Source organism: Felis catus, chromosome D3 (assembly GCF_018350175.1).
Source record: "Felis catus isolate Fca126 chromosome D3, F.catus_Fca126_mat1.0, whole genome shotgun sequence".
NCBI classification, from domain to species: Eukaryota; Metazoa; Chordata; class Mammalia; order Carnivora; family Felidae; genus Felis; species Felis catus.
Genome location: NC_058379.1, coordinates 43,692,943 through 43,719,596, shown reverse-complemented (window position 1 = coordinate 43,719,596; position 26,654 = coordinate 43,692,943). Strand labels below are relative to the sequence as shown.

The 26,654-nt window shown below is 36.6% G+C and overlaps 2 protein-coding genes across 3 annotated transcripts in view; one reads left to right on the top strand and one right to left on the bottom strand.

Moving 5' to 3' along the window:
• USP14 (ubiquitin specific peptidase 14) overlaps nucleotides 1-15,392 on the top strand; it is a 52,909-nt gene extending 37,517 nt beyond the window's left edge. For both annotated transcript variants that reach the window (XM_045041739.1, XM_003995057.6), the window contains exons 7-16: nucleotides 781-911; nucleotides 1,840-1,920; nucleotides 2,293-2,378; nucleotides 3,968-4,082; nucleotides 7,503-7,568; nucleotides 7,717-7,809; nucleotides 9,396-9,524; nucleotides 13,435-13,495; nucleotides 13,887-13,994; nucleotides 14,640-15,392. In XM_045041739.1, coding sequence (XP_044897674.1) covers nucleotides 781-911; nucleotides 1,840-1,920; nucleotides 2,293-2,378; nucleotides 3,968-4,082; nucleotides 7,503-7,568; nucleotides 7,717-7,809; nucleotides 9,396-9,524; nucleotides 13,435-13,495; nucleotides 13,887-13,994; nucleotides 14,640-14,791 — 1,022 coding nt within the window. In that variant the 3' untranslated portion in view covers nucleotides 14,792-15,392. The remainder of the gene's footprint in view (nucleotides 1-780; nucleotides 912-1,839; nucleotides 1,921-2,292; nucleotides 2,379-3,967; nucleotides 4,083-7,502; nucleotides 7,569-7,716; nucleotides 7,810-9,395; nucleotides 9,525-13,434; nucleotides 13,496-13,886; nucleotides 13,995-14,639) is intronic.
• THOC1 (THO complex 1) overlaps nucleotides 15,104-26,654 on the bottom strand; it is a 55,406-nt gene continuing 43,855 nt past the window's right edge. The window contains exons 18-21 of the mRNA XM_011288080.4: nucleotides 22,641-22,724; nucleotides 19,584-19,731; nucleotides 18,776-18,851; nucleotides 15,104-18,041 (exon numbers count right to left, since the gene is read on the bottom strand). Coding sequence (XP_011286382.1) covers nucleotides 17,746-18,041; nucleotides 18,776-18,851; nucleotides 19,584-19,731; nucleotides 22,641-22,724 — 604 coding nt within the window. The 3' untranslated portion in view covers nucleotides 15,104-17,745. The remainder of the gene's footprint in view (nucleotides 18,042-18,775; nucleotides 18,852-19,583; nucleotides 19,732-22,640; nucleotides 22,725-26,654) is intronic.

The following is a 26,654-nucleotide window of genomic DNA, read 5'->3' as shown; positions in this document are numbered from 1 at the left end:
AGATTTTATGAAAGTGAAAGAGGATAGCAGAGGAAAGATTTTGAAGAAGGCAAATTAGTTTTGGTTCTTAACTATTCAGTAGAGTTAGGATGTATGTTAAACATATTTTATTTAATATTTAGGAGTTGAGTAGTTGGGAACTAAGTACGGGCTTAAGGGGAGGTCGGTTGGGAGTGGTGGCCTGACAGTGGCATAGTACCAAAACAGTAACATCAGCCTGTTTGATCCCTAGACAAAGGTTATGTGTTCTCTGTGTTGAATGAATATACCGTGCTTTGTTTTGGAAGACAAAGGCTGGCAAGGAGAGAGAGACAGAGGGGCAGGGCCCAGAAGTTGTTTATAGTTAGTGCATTATAAAGTCTTCGGGTCAATTCTTTAAGATTTAAAAACAAATCTTTTTCTTATTGGGAATCTGAAAACTACAAGAAGAGTAGATATACTTAAAAGTACTCAGCAGTTTTGTGTTTGTATTAATCTAGAATTAATTTAAATTTTTTTTTCAACATTTATTTATTTTTGGGACAGAGAGAGACAGAGCATGAACGGGGGAGGGGCAGAGAGAGAGGGAGACACAGAATCAGAAACAGGCTCCAGGCTCCGAGCCATCAGCCCAGAGCTGATGCGGGGCTCGAACTCACGGACCGCGAGATCGTGACCTGGCTGAAGTCGGACGCTTAACCGACTGCGCCACCCAGGCGCCCCAGTCTAGAATTAATTTATAGTAACATGTATTAAATGTGTCACTGTTTTACTAAAGCAGTGTTTGCTTTGCTTTTTAAGCCCTTAGAGATTTGTTTGATTCCATGGATAAAACGTCTTCTAGTATTCCACCTATTATCCTACTGCAGTTTTTACACATGGCTTTCCCACAGTTTGCGGAGAAGGGTGAACAAGGACAGTATCTTCAACAGGTAAACAGGGCAAGGTTCTGGGGTTTTCGTTGTGTAAATGTAAAACTTAGATGTTATACACTTACCATATGTATTTGCATTTCCAAATACACTCCAGTTATCAGTCCTCTGTGGTTCATACTATCATTATCTTTTGCCTGGAGTGGTCTGGTAATTGATCATCTCACTTCTGCTTTTGTCCGTCTTTTTGCGGGTTTCTCCACACAACCTTTTAGAGTCCTTAAACTGTTACTAAGGAATAATCCTTGGTCCCTTGTTGATTGCCTCTTAGTGATTTTCTATCCCAGTCCTGAATAATCTTATTCCTGGCTACCTCCCTGAGCTCATCATGTACCACTCTCACCCTTGCTTACTTTGGCTCTCCTGTACACTCACTGGCTTCCTTGCTATTTTTTAAACCCTCCACATACCCTCTTTCTGCAGGGTCTTTGCTCTTCTTTCTTTAGCTTACAGATAAGTGCATGGCTTGCTTCCTCATATCGTTTGGGTCTTCCGGCTCAAATGTCAAGGCATCAGAGAAGCTTTCTTGACTATCCTATTGAAATAGCACACTTCCTTTCACCTCATCACTTTCTGCTCCCATATATTTTTTTCTTCTTCATAACTTCTCTTTAGGTGAATTTATGTTATATTTTATTTATATCCCCCTTGAGAACTTCTTCTGTTTTGGTCACGGCTGTGTTTATTCTTAGTGTCTAAAACAGTGTTTAGCATAAGGAAGAGATCAGTGAACCTCTCTTGAATGAATGAATGTTCTGGAGTTCTTTGCTTTGAAGATCATATAATATCTCATTTGACTTAATATTTTTAAATAAAAAAAATAGCTTTATTCCCCTTCCCTAAGGAAACAGTACTTCTTTTGGAAGACTCTTATAGGTAAAACACTGTCACAGCCAGGATTATTTACTGTGTCATTTTTAAATTACAGGATGCTAATGAATGTTGGATACAAATGATGCGAGTATTGCAACAGAAATTGGAAGCTATAGAAGACGATTCTGTTAAAGAGGTGACAAATCTATTTGTGCTTATAGACTTCCATTATACCTTGATTTCCCCCTACTCACCAATCCCAAAGGCTTGAAATAAATTCATCTTAATAGATACACATGTACTTGAATACTTTAACATGCTCAGTCTGTAGTTGGAATTTGAAAGCTTGCATTTGACACTTGAATTCAGTGTATTATTTATTAAACATAGAAGATATTATTGAGCATCTGTAGTTTTTTGGTGATGTTTTTGAATAGAAGGATTTTACAGAAGGGGCTTACATTTTAAAAAGCTTAAATATGTATTTACTAAATTGGGTTATGTGGGAAGAAATACACACTAGTATCTATATAAAGTAAATTTGGAATTTTTGTTTTAATTTTTGCAGACAGATTCTTCATCTGCATCAGCAGTGACACCTTCTAAAAAGAAAAGCTTAATTGATCAGTTCTTTGGAGTTGAGTTTGAAACTACGTATCCTTATGAGCCAAGATTTGTAGAGGCTGTACTCATAACTTACTAGAAGTAGATGGGTATCAGTAGCATTGTTGACTGATTGGAGTGGTGGGTGGGGTATGAAGAAAAATTCTTCAGAGGCTTTATGCCTGAAAAATATGGTGAAACTTAGGAATTTGGAAAAATATCCCCATTAGAGTAATCCTAATGTTTAGGTAAGTATATACTTTAATAAGGATATTCATTATTTTTTCCTAAGTATATGTTTAGCGGAGTCAACCTCATTAATTCACTTCATAGAGAATTTTTTTTTCTTTTTTTTACTTCATAGGGAATGAATTTTTTAATTATATGAAACAATGTATCAGCCAAATTGTATACATGAGATTGAGCCAATAAAACATGAATTCATGAATTTAGGGAAGGCCTATTTTCTAGGTCATGGGTAGAAACTTAATGATTTCTGTTTATGTACCTTAGTGTTAAAACCATTCAATACTATGAGTACCAATGTATATTTGTTGAGAGTTTATCCTTTTATACACTCATTACTCATATTGTTGGTAAGTGAATGGAGCACTTTTAAGTATGTTGAAATGAATCTACTTGGAAACCAAAATGTTTTAAATACCAGTGTATGATGCTATTTTTTTTAAATTCCAGTATAGTTATAACATACAATGTTATATTAGTTTTAAGTGTATAATAAAGTGATTCAGCAGTTCTACACATTACTCAGTGCTCATTTTCCTATTTCACCCACCTCCCCTCTAGTAACCATCAGTTTGTTCTCTATAGCTAAGAAGAGTCTGTTTCTTGGTTTGTCTCTTTGTTCATTTGATTTTGTTTCTTAAATTCCACGAGTGAGAGTGAAATCATACAGTATGTGTCTTTTTCTGACTGACTTATTTCACTTAACGTACTACCCTCTAGCTCCATTCATGTTGTTGCAGATTGCAAGATATCAGTCTTTTTTTTTTTTTTTGTGGATGAATAATATTCCATTGTGTATATATAACACATCTTTATCCATCCATCAATGGACACTTGGGCAGTTTCCATAATTTTGCTATTGTAAATAATGCAATAAACATGGGGGTGCCTATATGTCTTTTCAAATTAGCGTTTCCATATTCTGTGGATAAATACCTAGTAGTGGAATTCCTGGATCATATGGTTGTTCTGTACTGTGTTCCACAGTGGCTGCACCTGTTTGCATTTCCACCAGCAGTTCTGAGAGTTCCTTTTTCTTCACATTCTTGCCAGCACTTGTCATTTTAGCCATTCTGACAGATGTGAGGTGATATTGTGGGTTTGATTTGCATTCTCCTGATGATTAGTGATGCTGAACATCTTTTCATGTGTTGGCTGTCTGTATATCTGCTTTGGAGAAATGTCTATGTCTTCTGCCCATTTTTAATTGAATTATTATTATTTTTTGGTGTTGTATAAGTTCTTCATATGTTTTGGATACTAACCCTTTATCGGATTTGTCATTTGCAAATAGTGATGCTATTAATTTTAATAGCATTAGGATAATTTATTATATTCAGGATTATGTAACAAAGTGAATGCCTGTTGGTATATTCCTTATCTTATTTCTCAAGCATGAAATGTACAGAATCTGAAGAAGAAGAAGTCACTAAAGGGAAGGAAAATCAGCTTCAGCTTAGCTGTTTTATCAATCAAGAAGTCAAGTATCTTTTTACAGGACTTAAATTGGTAAGTTCAGTTACAGTTGATCTTAATTGTAAATGGATTCTCTATTTGCAGATACACCTACTTAACTAAAATTTATTTATACCTCTAATATCAATACTTGTGGTGCTTTCATAGTCATTTGTAGACATGTTCCATAGTGGCAAAAATTTTGAGTTAATGGACACAGTCTCACCTGAGGTCCAAAAAGGTGATGCTCTGTCTTCTAGTTTCAACTCATGAAATAAGCAAGTGTCCTTTTGCAGTAATTTTAGTACCACAAATTTTTTTTTTTTTTTTTTTTTTTTTTGCATTTTGTGCTTTTTGTTGGTGATGTGCTGTTTAGAGTGGCCTTGAGCCAAAGTGCTGAAGTGCTGTCTAGTGTTCTGAGGCCAAGAAGACTGTGTGTGAATGTTTGTTAGATAAGCCTTAAGGAGAAAATAATGTTTGTTAGATAAGCTTTGTTTAGGGATGAATTAGAGTGTAGTTGGCTGTGAAGACGATAATGTGTCAACATATCATTTAATGGAAACACACATAACCACAAGGTTGTGTATTATGTGCGTGATAGGTTGACAAAAATGTTGTGACCAGAGGCTTGTAGGAGGCCTCTGAGGGTATTATGATGAGGGTGTGTTAGTAATGATGAGTATAAACTGGGATTTTACTGTTCAAATCAGGCCATGTGGGTCCTCTGCCACTGCACCAGTATTACAGTTGAGGCCCCAGAATGTAAGTGACTTAATTGGTTTGTGGCAGAACCGGGTCTAGAACTTGATACTGTCATTATCCAGTTAGTACTCTTTCACCATTTCCATATTATAGAATGTATGCTTTAATGAGAAGATTGATAAAATTTAACAGTTTTGCTTGCTAATTTAGTACTTTGATTTGGTTTGGGAAATATGTACATGTCTTGAAGATAGGCAATGAATTGAGGCAGGGATTGCATTGATAAACAAGATCATTTGTCATCAGGGAGTTCCCATCTATAGTTTGGGATGAGATTGGCTAGGGAAGGGGTTGGTAAATGGGGACATAAGAGGCAAATACTAATATTCTCTGCTCTGTGATACTGAAGGGGAGTTGTAATGAGGCCTAATGGCTTTTAAGAGAAGTTTATTTTAAAAGCTTACAAATAATAGCTGACTCCTAAGAGTCCTATAATAAATCATGATGTGCAAGTTTCAAGGCATCAAATGAAGTATAAATGTAATTGGAGAGTGTAGAAGGGAATGGAATGTTTTGGCAGGAACTCTCCAGGATGATATTTTCTTCATAATTTTATAAAATTCTGGAAAAGCTAAATGTACTTGGCTCTTCTAGATGATAGTGGATTGATAATTCATATAGCTTACCTGATGAATAACATCATGCCAGATATGCTTTCTTGAAAAGCATGTATTTTTCAGATACTGTATTGTCTTGCCCATTTTTATAATAATTTCTAAAAAATGTGTATTTATTTATTGAGAGAGAGAGAGGCGGAGAGAGGGAGACAGAATTCCAAGCAGGCTTCGCACTACCAGCACAGAGCCTGACATAGGGCTCAAACCCACGAACCATGAGATCATGATCTGAGCTGAAATTAAGAGTCAGATGCTTAACCAACTGAGCCACTCAGGCGCCCCATGTTGCCTGTTTTTTAGATGCTTTATTATCGTTTGTTCTGATTATTCTAGAGTAATTTGGCTCCATATTTCTTTACCATTTTTGCTGATGAACAAACTTGATTAAGTGTTAAAAAGCTACATGGTGATTCCTTTTGTAATACGATTAGTAATGTTTAAAAATTAAGAAAATATTTTACATAAGTAATTTTATAGTAAACATTAACAGTAAATTGTTTTAACTTAAATGTCTTGTATATTAAATGTTCTTATGAAGCAGAGCACGTTAGTGTTTTTTTTTGATCTGAACAATAATGGTAACTAATGTTTATTGAACATAGAATATATGCCAAATGGTTGTGCATGTTTACACATTCTGACTCATGTAATTCTAACAGCACTATGATATATATGTGGTTGTTGTTATCATTTCCATATGATGTGCAGAGGGGTAGCTGCCTTGCTGAGCATCACATAGGCTGTAAGAAATGGAAAAGCAGACATGATAGTTAAGATATGTCAAGTGGCTTTCCACATATGTTAGATTAACAGGTTTTCTCTGTGATGACTTTTCTCATATTTAATAGTAATTGGTTCTGGAAGGTTTTTATACATAAAGCATAAAGAACAAGGATTCTCTACATTTTCTTAATTGTCCTTTAATAGGAGTATTCTGATTGTATGTAGACAGAAGCCATAAAAGGCTTTTTTATATTATATAAAATACAGTGTAAACTCAATATGAGCAACATTTGGGTCACATTTTAAAAACTTCAAACGTTATTTACATTCTGAGGAGTTCACACTAGTATAAATTATTTGATGCCTTTTCAGAACTGAACCAAATCTAAAGGCTTTCGTACATTGCTTTCATTTAGATAATTTTTCGGTGGTATAAATCCATGTTCATATGTTGTCTAACAGAATTAAAAGTAGGGGCGCCTGGGTGGCTCAGTCGGTTGAGCGGCCGACTTCGGCTCAAGTCATGATCTCGCAGTCCGTGAGGGTCCGTGAGTTCGAGCCCCGCGTTGGGCTCTGTGGTGACAGCTCAGAGCCTGGAGCCTGTTTCGGATTCTGTGTCTCCTTCTCCCTGACCCTCCCCTGTTCATGCTCTGTCTCTCCCTGTCTCAAAAATAAATAAAACGTTAAAAAAAATTAAAAAAAAAAAAGTTGATTTCAGGGGTGCCTGGCTGGCATGTGATTCTTTTTTTTTTTTTTTTTTTTTTAGGGGCACCTGGGTGGCTCAGTCAGTTGGGAGTCCGACTTCGGCTCAGGTCATGATCTCCCGCTCTGTGAGTTCTAGCCCCACGTCGGGCTCTGTCCTGACAGCTCAGAGCCTGGAGCCTGCTTCAGATTTTGTGTCTCCCTCTCTCTCTGGCCCTCTCCCGTTCATGCTCTGTCTCTCTCTGTCTCAAAAATAAAAGAAAAATAAATGTTTAAAAAAAAATTAAAAAAAAAAATTTTTTTTTAACGTTTGTTTGTTATTGAGAGACAGAGACAGAGTGTGAGCAGGGGAGGGGCAGAGAGAGAGGGAGACACAGAATCTGAAGCAGCCTCCAGGCCCTGAGCTATCAGCACAGAGCCCGACGTGGGGCTTGAACTCACAAACTGTGAGATCATGACCTGAGCCAAAGTCTTATGCTTAACCGACTGAACCACCCAGTCACCCCTGGCATGTGATTCTGGATCCCCAAGGTCACGAGTTCAGTTCCCACTTTGGGCATAGAACTTATTTAAAAAAAAAAAGTGTGATTCTATATTGCAGAAAAAAAATTTTAAAACTAAAAATGTTTGGTCTTCTGTTATGTTCCTTTTTTTTTTTTTTTCCTTATAGCGACTTCAGGAAGAAATCACCAAACAGTCTCCGACATTGCAAAGAAATGCTTTATACATCAAATCTGTAAGTTGTGCATTCCTTTTGAAATTGAATCCATTTTGATGAAAGGTTTCCAGTTAATTAATGTTACCCAGTCTTTGTACCAAACCAAGGAATTAAAAACTTGTGTGTTATTTGCATGTGATAGGATTTCTTTATTTTTTCTCCTCAGTCTAAGATCAGCCGACTACCTGCTTACTTGACGATTCAGATGGTTCGATTTTTTTATAAAGAGAAGGAATCTGTGAATGCTAAAGTTCTTAAGGTTAGTAATAAGCTTCAGTATAATAAAATATTGTAATTCTTTGATAGAAATCCCTGACTTAAAGGTTTCTTTATTCCTTTAGGGATAAACTTCAAAATACTGTAAGGGAAGTTATTAACATTACATAAGTGGTTCTTAATTAACCAAGACTGTGTATTGGAATTATCTATTGTCCTTTTTCTTAAAGAAATTTTTTTTGTGTGTTTATTTATATTTTTGAGGGAGAGAGAGACAGAGCGTGAGTGTGGGAGGGGCAGAAAAAGAGGGAGACACAGAATTGAAGCAGGCTCCAGGCTCCGAGTTGTCAGCACAGAGCCTGACACGGGGCTTGACCCGTGAACCTTGAGATCATGACCTGAGCTGAAGTTGGACACTCAACCGACTGAGCCACCCAAGCGCCCCTATCCTTTTTCTTTTAAATCATTCATACACATGCCTGATTTTTACCACCAGCACCCATAGCATTTGATTGAAGTAGGCCCTGAGGTCTTACAATTTTTTGAAAGATTCCCAGTTAATTCTGATGGTTGCCCTTCACTCTCCCAGAAACACTGCTCTAGAGCAGATCCTCAACTCCATAGATACTGACCCAGCAGTATTATAACACACTACACTCTCTAGTGCAGTAATTATAATCTCTTCAGTAAGAGCCAGCCTTAAGAACTGTTTTATGGAACTGTAGCTCTGCTACATATCCACAGTCCTTGATCCTTGGGAGACGGCTGAAATTCTTAATACAATTTTAGATATACTTAGTGTTACATGATAGGGTCAAATGTAGTTGGAAGTATTTACTAGTGTTAACTATAAATATGTATTAATATTTAGTTATTAAACTGTACCACTTATTTCTGTGTAAAGGAATATTTCAAGTTACAAAGAGTCATTAAGTGACCCCATTTGTAAATTGATTTCCATTGTCCATTATAAGTGTCAATTATTTTCACAGCAACTGATCTAATTTTTTTTTTTTTTTTAAGTTTATTTTGAGAGAGCAAGAGCACGCACAAGCAGGGGAGGGGCAGAGAGAGGGAGAAACACAATCAAAGCAGGCTCCAGGCTCTGAGCTGTCAGCGTAGAACCTGATGTAGGGCTCAAATCCACAAATCGTGAGATTATAACCTGAGCTGAAGTTGGACGCGTAACTGACTGAGCCGTCCAGGTGCCCCTGATCTAATGTTTTTGAAATGCTTCTTTTGTCATGTAAATTTTGGTAACTCCTCTGTGGTTAATGTTATGGGTTAGAATATTGGGGGGAAAAAAGTAAAAATTTTTTTTTTTACCTTAAAAAGTTAGGACCCAGGTGCCTGGCTGGCTTAGTTGGTAGAGCATGTGACTCTTGATTTTAGCATCCTGCATTCAAGCCCCAAGTTAGGCATGGAGCCTATTTAAAAAGGAAAATTAGGACCAGATTGAAAATAAGCACTGTGATGTTTTCAGCTGCATAGGTTTGCAGGTGATTTTTATAAATTTTATTTTCAACTTCTTTTGATTATGAAAGTACTACTATAAAAGTGTTATAGATATTTTTAATAACTACCTTTATAAGTGTGTTTACACATTTTTTTTTCTTGGTTTGTATATAGGATGTTAAATTTCCTCTTATGTTGGACGTGTACGAACTATGTACACCAGAACTTCAGGAGAAAATGGTCTCTTTTCGATCAAAATTCAAGGATCTAGAAGATAAAAAAGTGAATCAGCAGCCAAAGACAGTAGGTTCTTATTGCTGATTTTCTCATTTTGATATTTTAATCTTTAATCTGTTCAACAATTACTTTGTTATCGTTAATCTCTTAGTAGAAATGGATGAACCTCTATTTTCTCTATTCATAAAAGTTTTGGGTATATTTTAGTGTAAGAAAAAGAACTCTAGTTATGGTGTGTGGGCCCTTTATGGTAGAATAAGCCCTAATATTTTTTCCCTGTAATATGTAGCTTAAGCTTAAAGTTCTTTTATCACCTCAAAGTACTTTACATAAAATCTTGCCTAGTGTTTTTAGTGTATTTTATTGTTTTCCTTGTAAGTCATGGAATTATCTCTATTTTAAGATGGAATTCATGTTGTAGAGTATTGGCTCATTTATGCCTACTGTGACAACTAAGTTGTATCTTTTAGGTGCTGCTGGTGTGCCTGCCTTTAACTGCTAAAATCACAATCTTAGGAGACTTTGTATTTAATAAGTTGTATTATTTTAGGTTCAGATAAGGTACAGCTGAACTGTGTGTTGGATTCTTTTTTTTTTTTTCATTATGAAAAACATCTTTCCTGGTAACGAGATATTTCTAGTGTGATATTGTATATCAAGTTTAAAATTAAATTCTTCTACAAATTACTACTGTATGTGTATTAAATGCTTTTATTTTTAAACATTAAGCTTTATTTTGAGATAATTGTAGAATCACATGCAGTTAAAAGAAGTAATACGAAGAGATCCAAATACCTTTTACCAAGTTTCCCCTGTGGTAACATCTTTCAAAACGATAATACAGTATCATAACCTGGAAATTGACATTAATACAGTCTAGATGCAGTACATTTTCATCAACCAAAGTTTCTGCATACTTGCCCCCTTGTGGCCAAACCCACTTTCCCTTGGCCCCTACCTCCTCAATTCCTGGCAACTGTTGACTTTTCTCCATTCCTGTAATTTTGTCATTTCAAGATCATTATATAAATGGAATCATGTAGTATGTAACCTTTGAGATTTTCTTTTCTCAGCATAATTCTTTGGAAATTAGTCCAGGTCATTTTGTAGAGTTGCTGAAGAGTATTCCATGGTATGCGTATACCACAGTTTAACTATTGATAGCTGGGTTGTTTATTGTGAATAAAGCTACCATAAGCATTCCTGTACCAGTTTCAGTGTGAAGATAAATTTTCATTTCTCTAGGAATAATTACCCAGGAGCACAGTTGCTGGATTGCATGGTAGTTGTACATTTCGTTTTTTAAGAAACTCAAATGTTTTCCCTAGAGGCTGTACCATTTTAGATGCCTATCAATAGCATATGACTGAATTTGGTGGTGTCACTATTCTTTATTTTAGCCATTTGTGTAGGTTTGCAGCAATACCTCATTGTGGCTTTTAATTTTTTTTTTTCAACTTTTTAATTTATTTTTGGGACAGAGAGAGACAGAGCATGAATGGGGGAGGGGCAGAGAGAGAGGGAGACACAGAATTGGAAACAGGCTCCAGGCTCCGAGCCATTAGCCCAGAGCCTGACGCGGGGCTCGAACTCACGGACCGCGAGATCGTGACCTGGCTGAAGTTGGACGCTTAACCGACTGTGCCACCCAGGCGCCCCTCATTGTGGCTTTTAATTTGCATTTTCCTAAGGGCTGATATTGACTGTGTCTTCATGTATTTATTTGCTATCTGTATTTCCTCTTTGGTGAAAAGTCTTTTCATGTCTTCTCATTTTCTAATTGTGCTATTTTTTACTCTTGAATTTTGAGAGTTCTTTATGTATAGGTGTGTGTGGTGTGTGTATAAAAAAAATTTTTTTTAACATTTATTTTTGAGAGAGGGAGAGACAGTAAGTGGGGGAGGGGCAGAGAGAGGGGGACACAAAATCCAAAGCAGGCTCCAGGCTCTGAGCTGTCAGCACAGAGCCCAATGCAGGGCTCAGAAATCACAAGATCATGACCTGAACTGAAGTCAGATGCTCAACTCAGCCACCCAGGTGCCCTGTATATATGGTTTTTAATGTTTACTTATTTATTTTGAGAGAGGGAGCACAAGCAGAGGAGAGGCAGACGGAGAGAGGGGGGAGTGAGAATCCCAAGCAGGCTCTGTGCTGTCAGTCCAGAGCCTGATTTAGGGCTCGATCTCATGAACCATGAGATCATGACCTGAGACAAAATCAAGAGTCAGACGCTTAGCTGACTGAACCACCCAGACGCTCTGGGAGTTCTTTATATAATAGATATGAATATGAATTGTTTGTCAGATACATGGCTTCCAAAAATTTCTCCCTCCCTTTAGCTATGATATATATTCCATGGGTACTTGAAAAACAATTTGCATTCTGTTGTTGTTGAATGGAATGTGTTCTTTGGATGTTCATTAGATTCAGTTGGTTGATGGTGATGTTGCTCTATCAATTGTTGAGAGTGAGGAAGCTAAAATTGTGGTTTTATGTGTTTCTCCAGTTCTGTCAGCTTTTGATGTGCAGGTTTTGTAGCTCTGTTATTTGGTGCCTGCACTTTAGGATTGCTAAGTATTCTTGGTGGAGTGACCCCTTTATATTATGCACTGTCACTTTCTGCCCCTGGTAATTTTCTTTGCTCTGAAGTCTACTTTATCTGACAGTACTATTGCCACCGTTGCTTTGTTTTTGTTAATGTTTGCATGATATCTTTTCTTTTACTTTAAATTTGCCTATATAGTTATATTTGAGGAGTTTCTTGTAGACACCATAGAGTTAGTTGGGTCATGTTTTTTTAAGACACTCTGCTAATCTCTTCTTATTGGTATATTTAGACCATTTACATTAAAACATTTTTTTAAAGTTTATTTTTGAGAGAGAGCACAAGCACAGGGGAGGGGCAGAGAGAGAGAGGGAGACAGAGGATCTGAGCAGGCTCTGTTGTCATGCAGAGCCTAATGCAGGACTCGAACTCACTGTGAGTTCATGACCTGAGCCAAAGTCTGACGCTTAACCAACTGAGCCACCCAGCCGCCTCTAGACCATTTACATTTAATATAATTATTGATTTCTTAAATCTGTTATATTTTGCTTTCTCTTTGTTCTGTTTTTCATTTCCCTTTATTGCCTTGTGGTTACGTGAACATATGATAGATTTCTAATTTAGCTATAACTTAAAAAATGATTTTCTATAGCTTTTCCTATGGTTACTCTCAATATTAAATTTTAATTATATTAAAAGGAATGGTTGACCTAATTGCCACTTTTTTGTTGTAGGATCCTTTGACTTCTTGTTGTTCCACCTATCTTTAAACTGCTTGCATTGTGTTCATTAGCATTACAGTTTTCAAGAAATGTGTGTCCATATGCCTAGATAAATTTAATTTTTGTATTACACACTGAAATGGGCTGAGGCAGGGAGAGTTCCCACTACAAACCTTTGTCTAAAGTAGTAAATCCTGTGTTTTGATATTAGGTAAATATTTGCTGAATTAAAGAGCTTAGTTCATTTAAACTAAGATTCAGTTCATTTGAGCAGGTGATCATGTCTTAGTAGCTTTAATGTTGCAGCAATTTGACTTTCCTGTTTTATTGATATAACCATTTTTTTTTTCTTATCCTATGTGGTTTGATAGTATTTTGATTAAAATATAGACTTGGGTTTTCCTTCTGTGTTCTAGAACAGTTTATCTGTAATGCTCTATTCACTGCTGTGCTCTAGGTTTAGTGGCTTATAGTTGGTCAGAGGGTCTGTTACTATACATACAAGATTGTATTGCTGGAGTGTAGATTCTTTGGGTTTACAGTTTTATGTTAACTATAGTTATATCGTTTTAGTAAATTGTAAGGTAGACTACATTTTGTCTTTGTTTTGTATTGTAGTCAGTAAATATTTGTGGAAATGAATACTTATTAGAGAATATAAATTTTATTTCCAATATCATGATTTAAAGTTAAATTTTTTTCTCCTCAGAGTGACAAAAAGAGTAGTCCCCAGAAAGAAGTTAAATATGAACCTTTTTCTTTTGCTGATGGTAAGTGGAAAAAATAACTTCAGTTGAGTTACTACTGTGTTGTGTGTGTGTGTGTGTGTGTGTGTGTGTGTGTGTGTGTGTGTGTGTGTTGAAGGTAAAATTATTGTATTGGCACTTAGGAATTTTTTCAGATAGCATGCTTTAAAAAAAGTCAGATTTCTTAAAATGTGCCTTAGACACAGTAAAAATCAGTCTTTTGGCATTAGTTCTGTGAATACTACCATATTTCATAAAATATCTTTCATAAATCCTTAATTTTGAACAGTAGTGTCTTACTGAATTCTAATAATAGAGTAGTACTTCTCTAGACTAACCATCAGACTTCTTGCTTGCTTACCTAGCTTGAGAAAGCACCTATTCATTGTCTAATGTTGGATTTACGTTTTTTTAGATATTGGCTCCAATAATTGTGGATACTATGATTTGCAAGCAGTGTTAACACATCAGGGAAGGTCTAGCTCTTCAGGCCATTATGTATCATGGGTAAAAAGGAAACAAGGTAAGGATTGTTGTTGTTTTTTTGTTTTCCCAGTTGTTAATTATGTTAACAGTTTATTTAGTACAAATTTTGTAACCCACTGGTTTTTAAACTTTTTGGTTTTAGAACCCTTTTACATTCTTAATTTTTGAGGTCCACAAAGAGCTTTTGCTTTTAAGGATTCTCCTAATATTTACTGAGAAATTAATTCAGTGAAAACTGACAGTAATAAAAAAAACATATCACACAAATAACCTAAAAATAACTATTTTCCAAAACAAAAAATAGCAAGAGAAATAGTACTGATTTGATTTTGTAGGTCTGTTTTGTCTGGCTTGATAGGAGACAGCTGGATCCTCTTAACTGTTTCTGCATTTTGTCTGTTGCTTTATCACACATCTTCTGTGACTTCTGGAAAATTCCAAAGCACACTTGAGAGAATGAGGGCAAAACGGCAACTAATGCTTTAATAGTGTTACGACAATAATTATGACTTTTATGGTATCGCTGAAAATGAACCAGAGTAGTCCCTGGACTACACTTGGAAAACTGTTAGTATGATAGATGGAATACTACTTAGCCTAAAATTACTCAGTACTTTTTTTTGAAATGAAACTGAGAAAATCCTCTAGGATATTAATTTCATTTTCTTCTCTTGTTCTTCAGATGAGTGGATTAAGTTTGATGATGATAAGGTCAGCATCGTGACACCAGAGGATATCTTGCGGCTTTCTGGTGGTGGAGACTGGCATATAGCATATGTATTACTGTATGGGCCTCGCAGAGTTGAAATAATGGAAGAGGAAAGTGAACAGTAATTTTAGCTATTTATGTTTAGGTGTGAAATAAATGTTATTTGTTGATCATTTCTATAATCCAGAGCTTTAGCAGAAGCTATTTAGGTGGTTTTATGTGTATCCCCTCGTGTGGAACAAAAGAGGGTGGAAGCAGACCACTCTGTGGATCAACCTAAAAAAAATTACAGAATAAAGAAAATTGCCTTTGGACTGTGCTCCCCTGTATAAAGGTTGCAGGAAGATATTTTTTAAAAGCTTATTTCTTGCATTAATTTTTAAAAATTCTCATCTGAAAATGCCTTTCAACCATTACCTTCTGTGATAAATTTTTTCTCCCTTTTTCAGCCCAGGATTCAGCAATCAGATGTTTATTGCACACCTATTACTCTTTGTTGTTGTTCTTGCATGGTTCAAACCACCGGTGATTCATAGCTGCCCATCCTTTGCCTTATCTAACAAAAATTTTACCAGGAAGGTAGAAAGGAAGTAAGTGTTTTTCTCATTGTGTTACTCAGTGCTGCTGCCCACATCCCATGGAAACATGGGTACAATCAAGTATTTGTCCAGCCTGACTGTTGCTGGCTTTTCATGACTTTAAAATAAATTGTGATCAGTAATAGTACATTTGATTATACATTTATTACTGTGTCTCTCTGTACTATGGTTTGTATATTTAACTTTGCAATGGTTTTGTAGTCATCAACCTTTAAAAAAAAAAGTTGACAAGCTCTGGTTGCTTATTTTTAGAAAATGAGGATATTTAATAAAAAAAAAAAAAAAAGGAGGGACTAACAGCTTCTGACCTCAAGTCTTTTGTCTACTGAGTGTTGGAGCTTGGGTTGAGTTTAGGTAATATGTAATACTATACAGTTTCTGCAGATGGTTAGTCTTATTCTGCTGTTAAGCATCCATTTAAAAAATGTTATCTTTTTTTTGCCTCCTCACATTATATTGTTTAAAAGAAATATAAAGTTGTAAAAGTAATGGAGTTCTTTGGATGCTGACTGCAATGACGTTTATTGCTCTTTTCCTTGGCTCAATTGTTTTTACTTTCATCTGTTCCCAAAATCTCCATATCTATCTCAGAATTTAATAGTGACTTTTAAAGTGATGGTAAAAATACCAAGAATATGTGGTGTTTCAGTATGGTAGGTTTCTTACGTTTTAACACATTCTAATTAGTTCCTCATCTTGATTGATTGCTAGACAAAGATAGAAAATTAGCCAATTTGTCTCTGATTTTGAGTTAGGTATGTAAAATGAAGTTTGGGGGATTATCATGAAATGTCCGATCTTAGGCTGTTTTAATGCTCTGCAGAGCACAGCACCGATAACTACTAGTTTCCTAGAGAATAATGGCCATTTTCCTCTAAACTTTGAACAATATGATAAAATCAGAGACGGGATAAAATAAGCGTTTCAGGGAAACTTACTTGTAAATAGCTTCTTCAGCTAAATGGTAATTATTAGCAGTCATTATTCCCTTTGCCTTGGAAGAGGGTACAGACTAGAATGGGGAGGAGGAGACCATATACCATAAGAATGGTAAGGATTCCTAGATATTGCCATGAGGCTTGTGACTGCAGTTTTTATTCTGTCTTGGTCTGAACAATTTTGAGGACATAAATTTAGCAATTAGAATTCACATTTCTGATTTGCAGGATGCTGTAAGCTACTGGATCAGGTGAGGTAGGTTTAGAACAAAGTAGGTCTTGTATGGAGTTAGAATTTTAAAATTGTAATTCCTTAATTGTTATAAAATTGATTTCATCTTACTTGATCCAAATAAGCATTATTCCAAAGATTTTTTTAAGTATAAGAAATTGGGACTTATATCAGTGTTTTAAGTAAGGCTATTTTAGAGTTCAGCCTTGCATATAAGGTTTTTGAGAAGGGAGAGTAGACCAGAAAATGTCTTCATTGTTGAGTGTGCCTTGTATACTGTGCCATGAGCACTGAGGCCCTTTTGATAGTACAGCTGTGCTGTATCACTGTCAGGACGAGCTAGGGACGTTAAGCCCAAGCAAGAACATTTATGGTGTAATAAGCACTTAGTAGCCTTTCAGGATTCAAAACAAATGAACAGTGATGACCTAATACTTACGTGGGAAATAGATGGTAGTAACTATCTTTCTGGTTGCTAGTAACTAATAGATAGTAGTAACTCCAGCCATTACTACATAGTGCTTTGCTGTTTATAGATTGCATTCACATAATACATCTCAAACTTCACAATAGTCCCTGAAGTATAAATCTCTATTTTAAGGACTTAAAGAGGTTAAATAATTTTTGTAAAGCTAAAAAGACTAGGTTTTAGACTTTGCCAACCTCCAACTTTAAAAGAAATAAGGTAAACATTTTCTGTAATGGGTAGGGTGGATGGTAAATTATTTTAGGTTTTGCAGGCCATAATCTTTGTTGTGGCTACTTAACTGTGTTGTAGCATGAAAGGAGCCTTAGGTCATACTTAAAGGAATCTGCATCTGTGCTAATGAAATTTTACTTGTAAAAACAGGTGGAAAATGGACCATTGTTTGCTGATCCTTTGCTTTAAAGCACAAATGAATGAGAATAGAGCAGTCATATGGTTTCACAAAGTCATTCTGGGATTTTCAGAACAGCACATTAAATTTTGTAACTACTAATGGCATGCAGGAATCTAATCTGGCATATAAGGAAACACCATGCTCCCTAAATATTGCTTACTGACTTCATTATAAATATTTAACAAAGATACTTGACCTTGAGGTCACTTTATTTTGGCCATTTCCCAACCTACTCCCTTCTGAAACCCTGAGGTCAGTCATCAAGAGCCAATGTGTTCTTTTGTTCTTGGAGCACCAGCCAACTGTACAACAACTGTTATAAAAATGTTTATTGTTTACCAAAACCATTGGACCTCTTATCAAATGCTGCTTGGTAACAAAATCTTATCACAGTTTTAATAAAAAAAAAAAAAATGAAGGAAAAAGAAGCTAACTATTTGTCTCATTGTCATTAGTTAGACTTTCTGCAAGGTCACTTAATCCGGACTTGTTCAGTGCATTCATCAGATTCTCAGGCGTTGCATGTACTCCCTCTTGATCTTGCCAGGCGACTAGTAGCTGCTTAGCTCTCATCTTCATATCTTCGCTGTCACACTCAATCTGTCTAATTTCCGAGTCTTTCATTTCCAAGTAGGGAGCCAGGATCTTCCATTGTTCGCCCAGCTTGTTGGCAAATACTTCTATTTGTTCCCCTGTCACAGGTTTGTCTCGCCGGACATCAGGGCCTAGAAAACACACAAAATGTAAATTATGTACAAAGTATGAGGACATGTACAATTCAAAGTACAACAGAACTGGGAAGTTACGGGGCCACTGAAATATTAATCACCTTTCATAAGCTTTGTTTTTAAAAGTAAAACAATTCCTTTCTATATTTTCTGTGGGTTGAATATTGTTCTTACAGTCATGATCACTAGGAAATCAGTATTTTATTTTTTTAAATTTTAGAGAGTGGACAGAAAAAGCACAAGCAGGGGAGAGGGGCAGAGAGCATCTCAAGCAGGCTCCATGCTCAACGTGGAGCCTGACACAGGGCTCGATCGCATGACCCTAGGGTCATGACCTGAGCCTAATTCAAGAGTCAGATGCTGAAGCCACTGAGCCACCCAGGCGCCCCTCAATACTTCTTTTAAAGCTAAAGCTGTTGCCTCTAGTGTAATTATGAAGGCCTCCCCTGAAACCAGGTGCTCCCTTCTAACCACCCCCATCCCTGTCAAAATTAACAAGTATGGGTCGCCTTCAAATGTAAGTACCTTCCTTCCCGTCACTTCCACATTTTTATTGCATAAAATGTAATATTTGAATTACAAGTTGTCAAACAATGTTTAAAATTCCTCACTATAAGAAACAGCTGAGATAAGTGGTAGAAGTTGAGAAGTAGATCAAATAACGTACCTCTCAACAAAGAACCCCAATCTTTTCCAATTTTGTAAAATAGCCAAGAAAATTCAATTCTTACTTTCATTTTCCTTCAGTAAAGCATCATTATCTTCCTCATCTTCATCCTCACCTGTTTTTATTTCTTCAGAAGGAGGCTAAAATGAGGAAGAAGAATGTTTCAAAGAATGCTGACTTGTAAAATACCTGGGGATACTTTCAGGTTAGACAGGAATGGTTGAGTTTCCAAATAGAGGACCCAGAACTTTATCCTTGAGCATATTAAATGGGAATGGCAGGTGAGGATCACAAATGGGATGGTGGTAACTTGGAGTGGACGGTAAGATCTGAGAATGAGAAAGACTCCCCCTGCCCCCAACCTGGGAAGAAGGAAGCCAATAAAAAGTATAATGATTTGTAAATATCTTAGTACAGTTAACAGTGGGCTGGGGAAAACCTGGGGAGCAACCGTGTTCTTAAAAATTTTTGAGTTGTAGTAATATGAGAAACTTGTATTAGAAAAGAGAACAGAGTAAAAAGATAGGCCAAGATGCCTACTGCTACCCTCAGATCCTGTTTGATAAAAGGGCATTGGCAAACAGGAAAAATTTCATGTCTGAGTTTACAGGTGGAATAATAGTTTAACCAAAGTATTATGGACTTTAATAAATTTTTTATACAGCATGTAATTTAGGATACTTTATCAATTTATGTTCTTCCTATAAATATATACTCATATTTTTCCTTATTCTAAAAATGGGGGTTTGTTTGTAGATCATTATTTTTTTCCACATGATAAGCGGTATATTCAGCTTCTTTGCTCAAATCGTGATAATCATTTTAGATAACATCACCTAAAGAATATGAAAAAATTCATCTGTATTACTTACTGGTAATTCCTTTGCTAGCTTTATTACCATGTTTTCAAGATATTCTGGCAAACTTTTAAACTGCTGGTTGGTTGGCTGGAAGAAGTGAGGGCTTCTCCGTGCTAGTAGTCTCAGGGCTCTCCAACCATAATTTGAATTGTTCACAGCCCTATGAAAAGAGATGTCCATCTTATAATGTTTTTTTATTTCTATATGCCTTCTAATTAATATAACTTACCATGTGAAATTCTATACTCTAAATAGCTGAAGGCACCATTCTTTTCATTTTGATCTTATTCCTAAGGACCTTCTCAGTATGCAGTTCATTTATAATACTAGAAACCAGCAGAATCCGATGAGACAGGTTCATATGCAGCAAACACATTTGAAAAGTTTATACACATTTTACTTAAGATTAAGTCAATTTGTATAGTAATAACTAGATGTTCTATGTGCCGGACAGTAATCATCTACCTATTTAGGAAAAAAAATTCACAAAAGGTTTACTGTGTTCAGTAAATTGATGTCCATACTGTCAATGCCACCTACAGGTGTGAATTTCAGAATATTTTATAAATTCAGCGGCTGAGTTTTGACCACATAAACTTAATCTGTTATTTTCCATTTATATAACATCTGAGTTTTAGTTTGCTTAATACCAAACCCAGTGAAGAAAAATGGCTCCAAAACTAAAAGGGAAACCTTGAACAGCCAACACAATAAGCAATGATGCAAGAAGAGAATCCATGAACTGTTACGAAGCACAGCAGTGGGTGGTACACAGTAAGGTGAGAAATGGAAACCTCAAATTCTAAAGATAATGTTCCAGAAACAGCCAAGCTGCAGAAGAATCTAGAACACAAATGTATTCTGGTTGTGAGTTTTTGCAAGTTATTTGGCATATCCCCCCCCAAGTTCTTAAGAGTAGCAAGCTGATTTCTTTAGTCCTCTTACAAATGAGCCTCTACTTTTAACATGTGCTGGTACTTGCAAAGCTACTCCTATACCATGGTCTTGCTAAGTTAATGCCATGCTAACAGGGCTCTGCCTGAACAGGGAACCAGTCTACTTCTCGGACACATTCCCATTTAAACAATTTGAATCTTTTACACATTTTCAAAATCCTGCCAGTCATAAATACAAACTTTATTCTCCAGAAATCCATACATACCATTGAGGTTCTTAAGGTTCTTGGAGAACTATCACATTCATTCATTCAACAAATACTTGAACTCGGCACTCAGGGTCACAGAGCCCTCAAGACACTAGTGCTGCAGTTAAAGGCAGGGCCCTGAGGCCAGAGTGATTTTCCTGGCTCTGTCATTTACTAGATAAGAACTTCAATACATTATTCAATGTATTCAATACACGCTTCGCCTCACTTTCTTTAACTGTAAAACGGAGAGAAGAGCAGTTTCTACTTTAGAGGTATATATGTTAAGTGCCTAGGGAGTACCTGACACACAGTAAATGTGAATGCATCATTATTATTGATAAACACAAGGTGTAAGAATCTCAGACAGTGGTAAGGATGAGAAAACCAAGAAAAGTGAGAATTTCTGATGGGGGGGTGGAGCTTCTGGGCCAGGGAAAACTGCCCTGAGGCAGTAATCTGAGAAGAGATATGAAATAAGACCACAAGCCATGGGAATACCTGGGGGAGAAGTTTCAAGCAAACATAATAGCAAGTGCAAAGGCCCTGAGATAGAAAAACCTTTGAGGTGAAGAACAGAACCCTGGTTGGTATGGTTAGAACAGAGAGAAAATGAGGAGGAGTCAGACTGAAGTCTTTTAGATCCAGGTAAGGAATTTGGATTTCATCCTAATTTTATTTAAAAAAAAAAAATTTTTTTTTCAATGTTTATTTATTTTTGGGACAGAGAGAGACAGAGCATGAACGGGGGAGGGGCAGAGAGAGAGGGAGACACAGAATCGGAAACAGGCTCCAGGCTCCAAGCCATCAGCCCAGAGCCTGATGCGGGGCTCGAACTCCCGGACCGAGAGATCGTGACCTGGCTGAAGTCGGACGCTTAACCGACTGCGCCACCCAGGCGCCCCTCATCCTAATTTTAATATGCAGTCATGGGAAAATTTTAAGCAGGAGTTTAAAGATCACAATTCTTCTGAAGAACTGACCGGAACATCACTAGTTAAGAGATTACAGTAACTAACTCGTTAACTAGTCATAAGGTCACGTCAGCTACAGCACTCTATTTACTGTGTGCTAAATACATGACCTGTGTGGTTCAAAGTGAACCATTTTATTTAATCGTCAGAATAACCCTGTAGAGTGGGTATTATTACTATTTAACAATGAGGACACAGGCAGAGGGGTGCTATAGTGGCTGTAGCAGCCTAGCCAGTAGGAGACACTGTCTTGGGATAGGAACCCAGACAGTCTGACACGAGGGTCCTTGCCCTTAAATCATGACACCAAAGTGCCGATTTAAAACCACAGTGCTGTGTGGTATTGCCTAGATTTACATGATGGAGCCATGACTGAGTCCTGAAGTTACTCCAAAATTTGTGAGTTAGGTAGAGGATGGGGAGCCAGGTGAGATGCAGGGAGGCAGGAAGGAAAACAGGCAGGAGTGGAGTTTGCTGGATGTCCAGAGAAGAACACACTATAGGGAGGGAGAGACCAGTGGTGAATGCTGCTGGGAGGTCAAAACAAGACACCGTGACCTCGACGAGTGATTTCAGTGGAGGGACAGGGAGACAGCCCAGCAGCAGTGAGCTGACAAGGGAATGGGAGGTGAGGAAATGAAGCAACGGTTATCTACGCCTCTTGGGAGACTCTGATTTGAAGGGGAACAAAGAAAAGAGGATGGTTGAAGGGAGGTGGGGGGGTCCAAAGGGATTGTGCTTATTTTCTGAAACAGGTATGATTCTGTGTCTTGCTTGTTAGTGGGCATGGTCATTGAAATCAGGATGTGTGCTAATGTGAACTTGGCACGTAAACTCCCCTATGAGGAAAAGTACTGCCCTACCAGCCATGTCTCTTAATTAGTGTTCTGGTGTACTTACAATTCCTAAAAAAATACTGTGGAAAGTTAGCTCATGAGGAACATTACTTACTTGTATTCATTTTCAACCATGTTTTCAGGGTCTGCCTGTTCAATGGCTTCTTCAAAGAATTCCTCCAAAGTTGGCATGTATTCCCTAGGTGTTATAAAAATACCTAGTGAGGATCATGTGTGTTCTTAATAATAAATGATCATAAAATGATGGCAATGAAAGATTCTCATATTACCCACACTTGTGTTAGTTATATTACTTAGGAACTCAGATTAAAAAAATTTTTTTTTTAATATTTATTTTTGAAGGAGAGAGAGAGAGCATGAGAGAGGGAGGGGTAGGGAGAGAGGGAGACATGGAACCTGAAGCAGGCTCAGGCTCCGAGCTGTCAGCACAGAGCCCAACGCTGGGTGCAAACCCACAAACCGTGAGATCGTGACCTGAGCCGAAGTTGGACACTTAACCAACTGGGCCACATAGGCACCCCAGGAACTCATATTTTTAAGGAGGTAAAGGACTCTGGGCACCTGAGTGGCTCAGTCGTTTAAGTGTCTGCCTCTCGGGTTCAGCTCAAGTCGTGATCTCGCAGTTCATGGGAATGAGCCCCGCAGTTCATGGGAATGAGCTCTGTGAGCACAGAGCCTGCTTGCGATTCTCTCTGCTCCTCTCCTGCTCACGCACATGTGTACACTCTCAAGATAAACTTAAAAAAAAGGTAAATGACTCAAAACTAAACTTCTCAAAGAGGATAATAAAGAGGGGCAGTGTGGTATTGCAATGTTACCATATACTGTATTCCATCTAACACAGTCACTGGACTCTGCACTGTAATGTTACTAGTCACAGGGGGAGCCTGGGGTTTAATAACATTTGAATTTCCCCAGCAAGGAGGAAAATTTCACATCCAAATGTCCATATCCAAAGATGTTTTTTCCTTAAACCAGAATTAATAAAACCCACACTAATAACCATACCATACTAAAATTTGAAGAGTTTAACTTTGAGCTTATTTTAGATAGTTACCATGATAGCATGGTTGGTTTTTAATGGCATCTTTCTTGAATTTGTTAAAAATTTTGTTCTAATGTTTATTTTTGAGAGAGAGAGAGAGACACACACACACAGAACCTGAAGCAGGCTCCAGGCTCTGAGGTGTCAGCACAGAGCCCAATGTGGGTCTTGAACTCACAAACTTGTGAGATCATGACTTGAGCCGAAATCAGATGCTCAACTGAATGAGCCACCCAGGTGCCCCACTGAATTTGTTTTTAGAAGTAAGATTTTGATAGTCAAGCAAATAAGATTCAAGGGTCTGATTAGAACACATCTTAAAAAAAAAATTTTTTTTTAATGTTTATTTCTGAGACAGAGCAAATTGAGATCATAACCTGAGCCAAAGTCGGACACTTAACTGACTGAGCCACCCAGGCACCCCCATTGCTGGATTCTTAATTTTCAGTTAATTCTGAGTTAAATTTCAGATTTTTAAAAAACTATAAACATTTAAGGTCGTAAATTTCTATTTTCTATTTCTCCAAAGTTTAAATCTATAATACTTTTTACCATTTAATTCTGTGTTTTCTAATTTACGTTATGATTTCTTCTTTGATTCTGGAGTTATTAAAAAGTATGTGAAAGCTTTTAAAATACATTTTGTTATTCACATATAATTTAAATGCATTTGTGTTTTCTGTAAGACTAAGCTTGCTATAACTGTCTTGTTAAATCCAAAGTTTTTCTTACCCTTCTTATTAAATACTGAAAGTAGTTAGTATCAAAATTCTAGTAAAACATTTTGTAGAAGTGTCAAAATGAAGCGTCAAGATTGTGAGCTGGTTAATCCTTATTTAGACTTATTTCTTTAGAAACAAGGTTTAGAAGATCTATGTATTTCTGATGCATTTTTTACCTTTATGCAGTGATTGTCGTTATTTTTAATAATGCTTTCTGCCTTTAAAACTCTGATATCCATATAACTGTCATTTGTCATACATCATACATATATTTTTTAGTTTCAACCCTTCCATATCCTTATGTTTAAGGTGTTTCTTATAAACAACATATAGATGGACTTTTAAAATAGAATACTAACTTCTAGGGGTGCCTGGATGGCTCTTTTGGTTAAGCATCTAACTTTGGCTTAGGTCATGATCTCGCAGTTCTGGCTCCACCTGCTTGGGATTCTCTCTCTCCCTCTTTCTCTGCCCTACCAATCGCCCGCCCCCCCCCCCCCCCCCACCAACTTGCTGTTTCTCTCTCTCTCAAAATAATAAAAAATATATACTGACTAATATCTTTGAACTAGGAAGTCCATTTCCATTTATTGTTCTATGTGAATTTCTTTTAACTGTATAATTTTATGCTTTCCATTACGTGTTTCTTATGTGGCTTTTCCTCCTTGCCTATTTTTATTTGATTGCTTGAATCTTCTATATTTCCTTGTATCGTCATTTCAAAGTTACACATTCTATTTGTTTTACATACTTAACAAGCATGTTTTACTGGAAGTCTAGTTACTATCTCTATCTTCATCTGTAACATTCTTTAATTCTTCTGATCAATCCCTGTTACTTTTATCAAATGTTAGTTCTACTTTTTAAAATAATCCCCAAATAGTAATTACTACTGTTTTATACAGTGAATTCTTGATGAGATTTATTCATGTTTACCAATGTCCTTGAATAGCAATCCTTCTTGTAATTTACTCAGTGTTTCTGGGTTCCATTTCCTGACAGCTTTTTTAGTAAGGACTGTTGATAATATATTGTTTTAATCTGAAAGTAACTTTACTTCTCAATCACTCCTTCCTGATTGATCTACTGTAACTTATTACAGAATTCTGGGTTGATACCTTCTCAACACTCATTCTAGTTTCTTTTGTTCTTAAAGTCAGCTGTCAGTCTAATTTTGTTTTTTTGCAGGTAGTCTGGTTTTTCTCTTGGGTGATTTTACAACAATATGTAGAAATATGGATTTATTTTGTTTATCCTACTTAAGACTTGTACTTGAACCTAAGAATTTATGCCTATTCTCAGTTCTGAAAAATCCTCAGTCATTATCTTGATTATGGTCTCTTTCTCATTCTCTATTTCCTCATTCTGTGGTTGATTTTTATTCTTTCGTATTTTCTAACTCTTGATCCCTTTTACTGTTCTGGGTGATTTCTTAATCATTAATTCTTATTTCCACCTGTGTCTATTGCTAGATTATTTGTTTTTTCAAATTTGCTTGGTCCTTTTTCAGAGTGTCATGTTCCTTTTTAAAATTTTTAATTCCTTCTTTTATGTCTTTAGCTATCTTAAATATACTTATTTTAAGCTGTATTTACCTGATGGTTTTATTACCTGAAGTGCTTGTCTAAGTTCTGTTGTTCTATCTGCTGATTCTTTCTCATGGTAGGTTTTTTTCTCGAATGTTTTAAGTGTGGATGGTTATCTTATCAGACTTTATCTGGAGGATCCTTGTATGGCTTAGGTTGAAGGTGTGACCTCCAGAAAGATTTTTATCATCAGACTGAGACATTTTAATTCACCCTTAACTTGGGGGTTCCTTTGAACTGCAGGTAGGATAAATTTAAATTGTAGGACTGCATGACAGTAGACTTGTTATAATTTCTCAGGGAGTACTTTTTCCTTTTTACCCACACCCCAGGGAGAAATGGACAAGCTTGTTCCTGTGCCAGTGAGCAAATCCTTCTTCCTTAATTTGTTCTTTTACGTTCAGTGCAGTGCTTCAAAGGCCTGAAATTTATTCAAGGGAAACTCAGTTGCAAATGTGTGCCGGCCTAAGGCCTTACCTTCTGTCGTTCTGTAGCTCTTACAACCCAAGTTCCCTGGCTCCCCAAAGTGGAAATCATTTGCAAATTTCTCAGCTAGAAGCAACCATATTAGCTCATACTTCGGTTTTCAGTTCCCTCTTCTTTTATGCATTTGTATTGCCTTGTGATTTCTAAAATTATTCTGCCAGTGCTTCTAGGTGTTTCATGATGGGAAACCATACTCTGCTGTGCCAAAGTCAATACAATAAATTCATTTCATTCACTTGACATGTGAGAAAAGCAATACTTCATGTGAA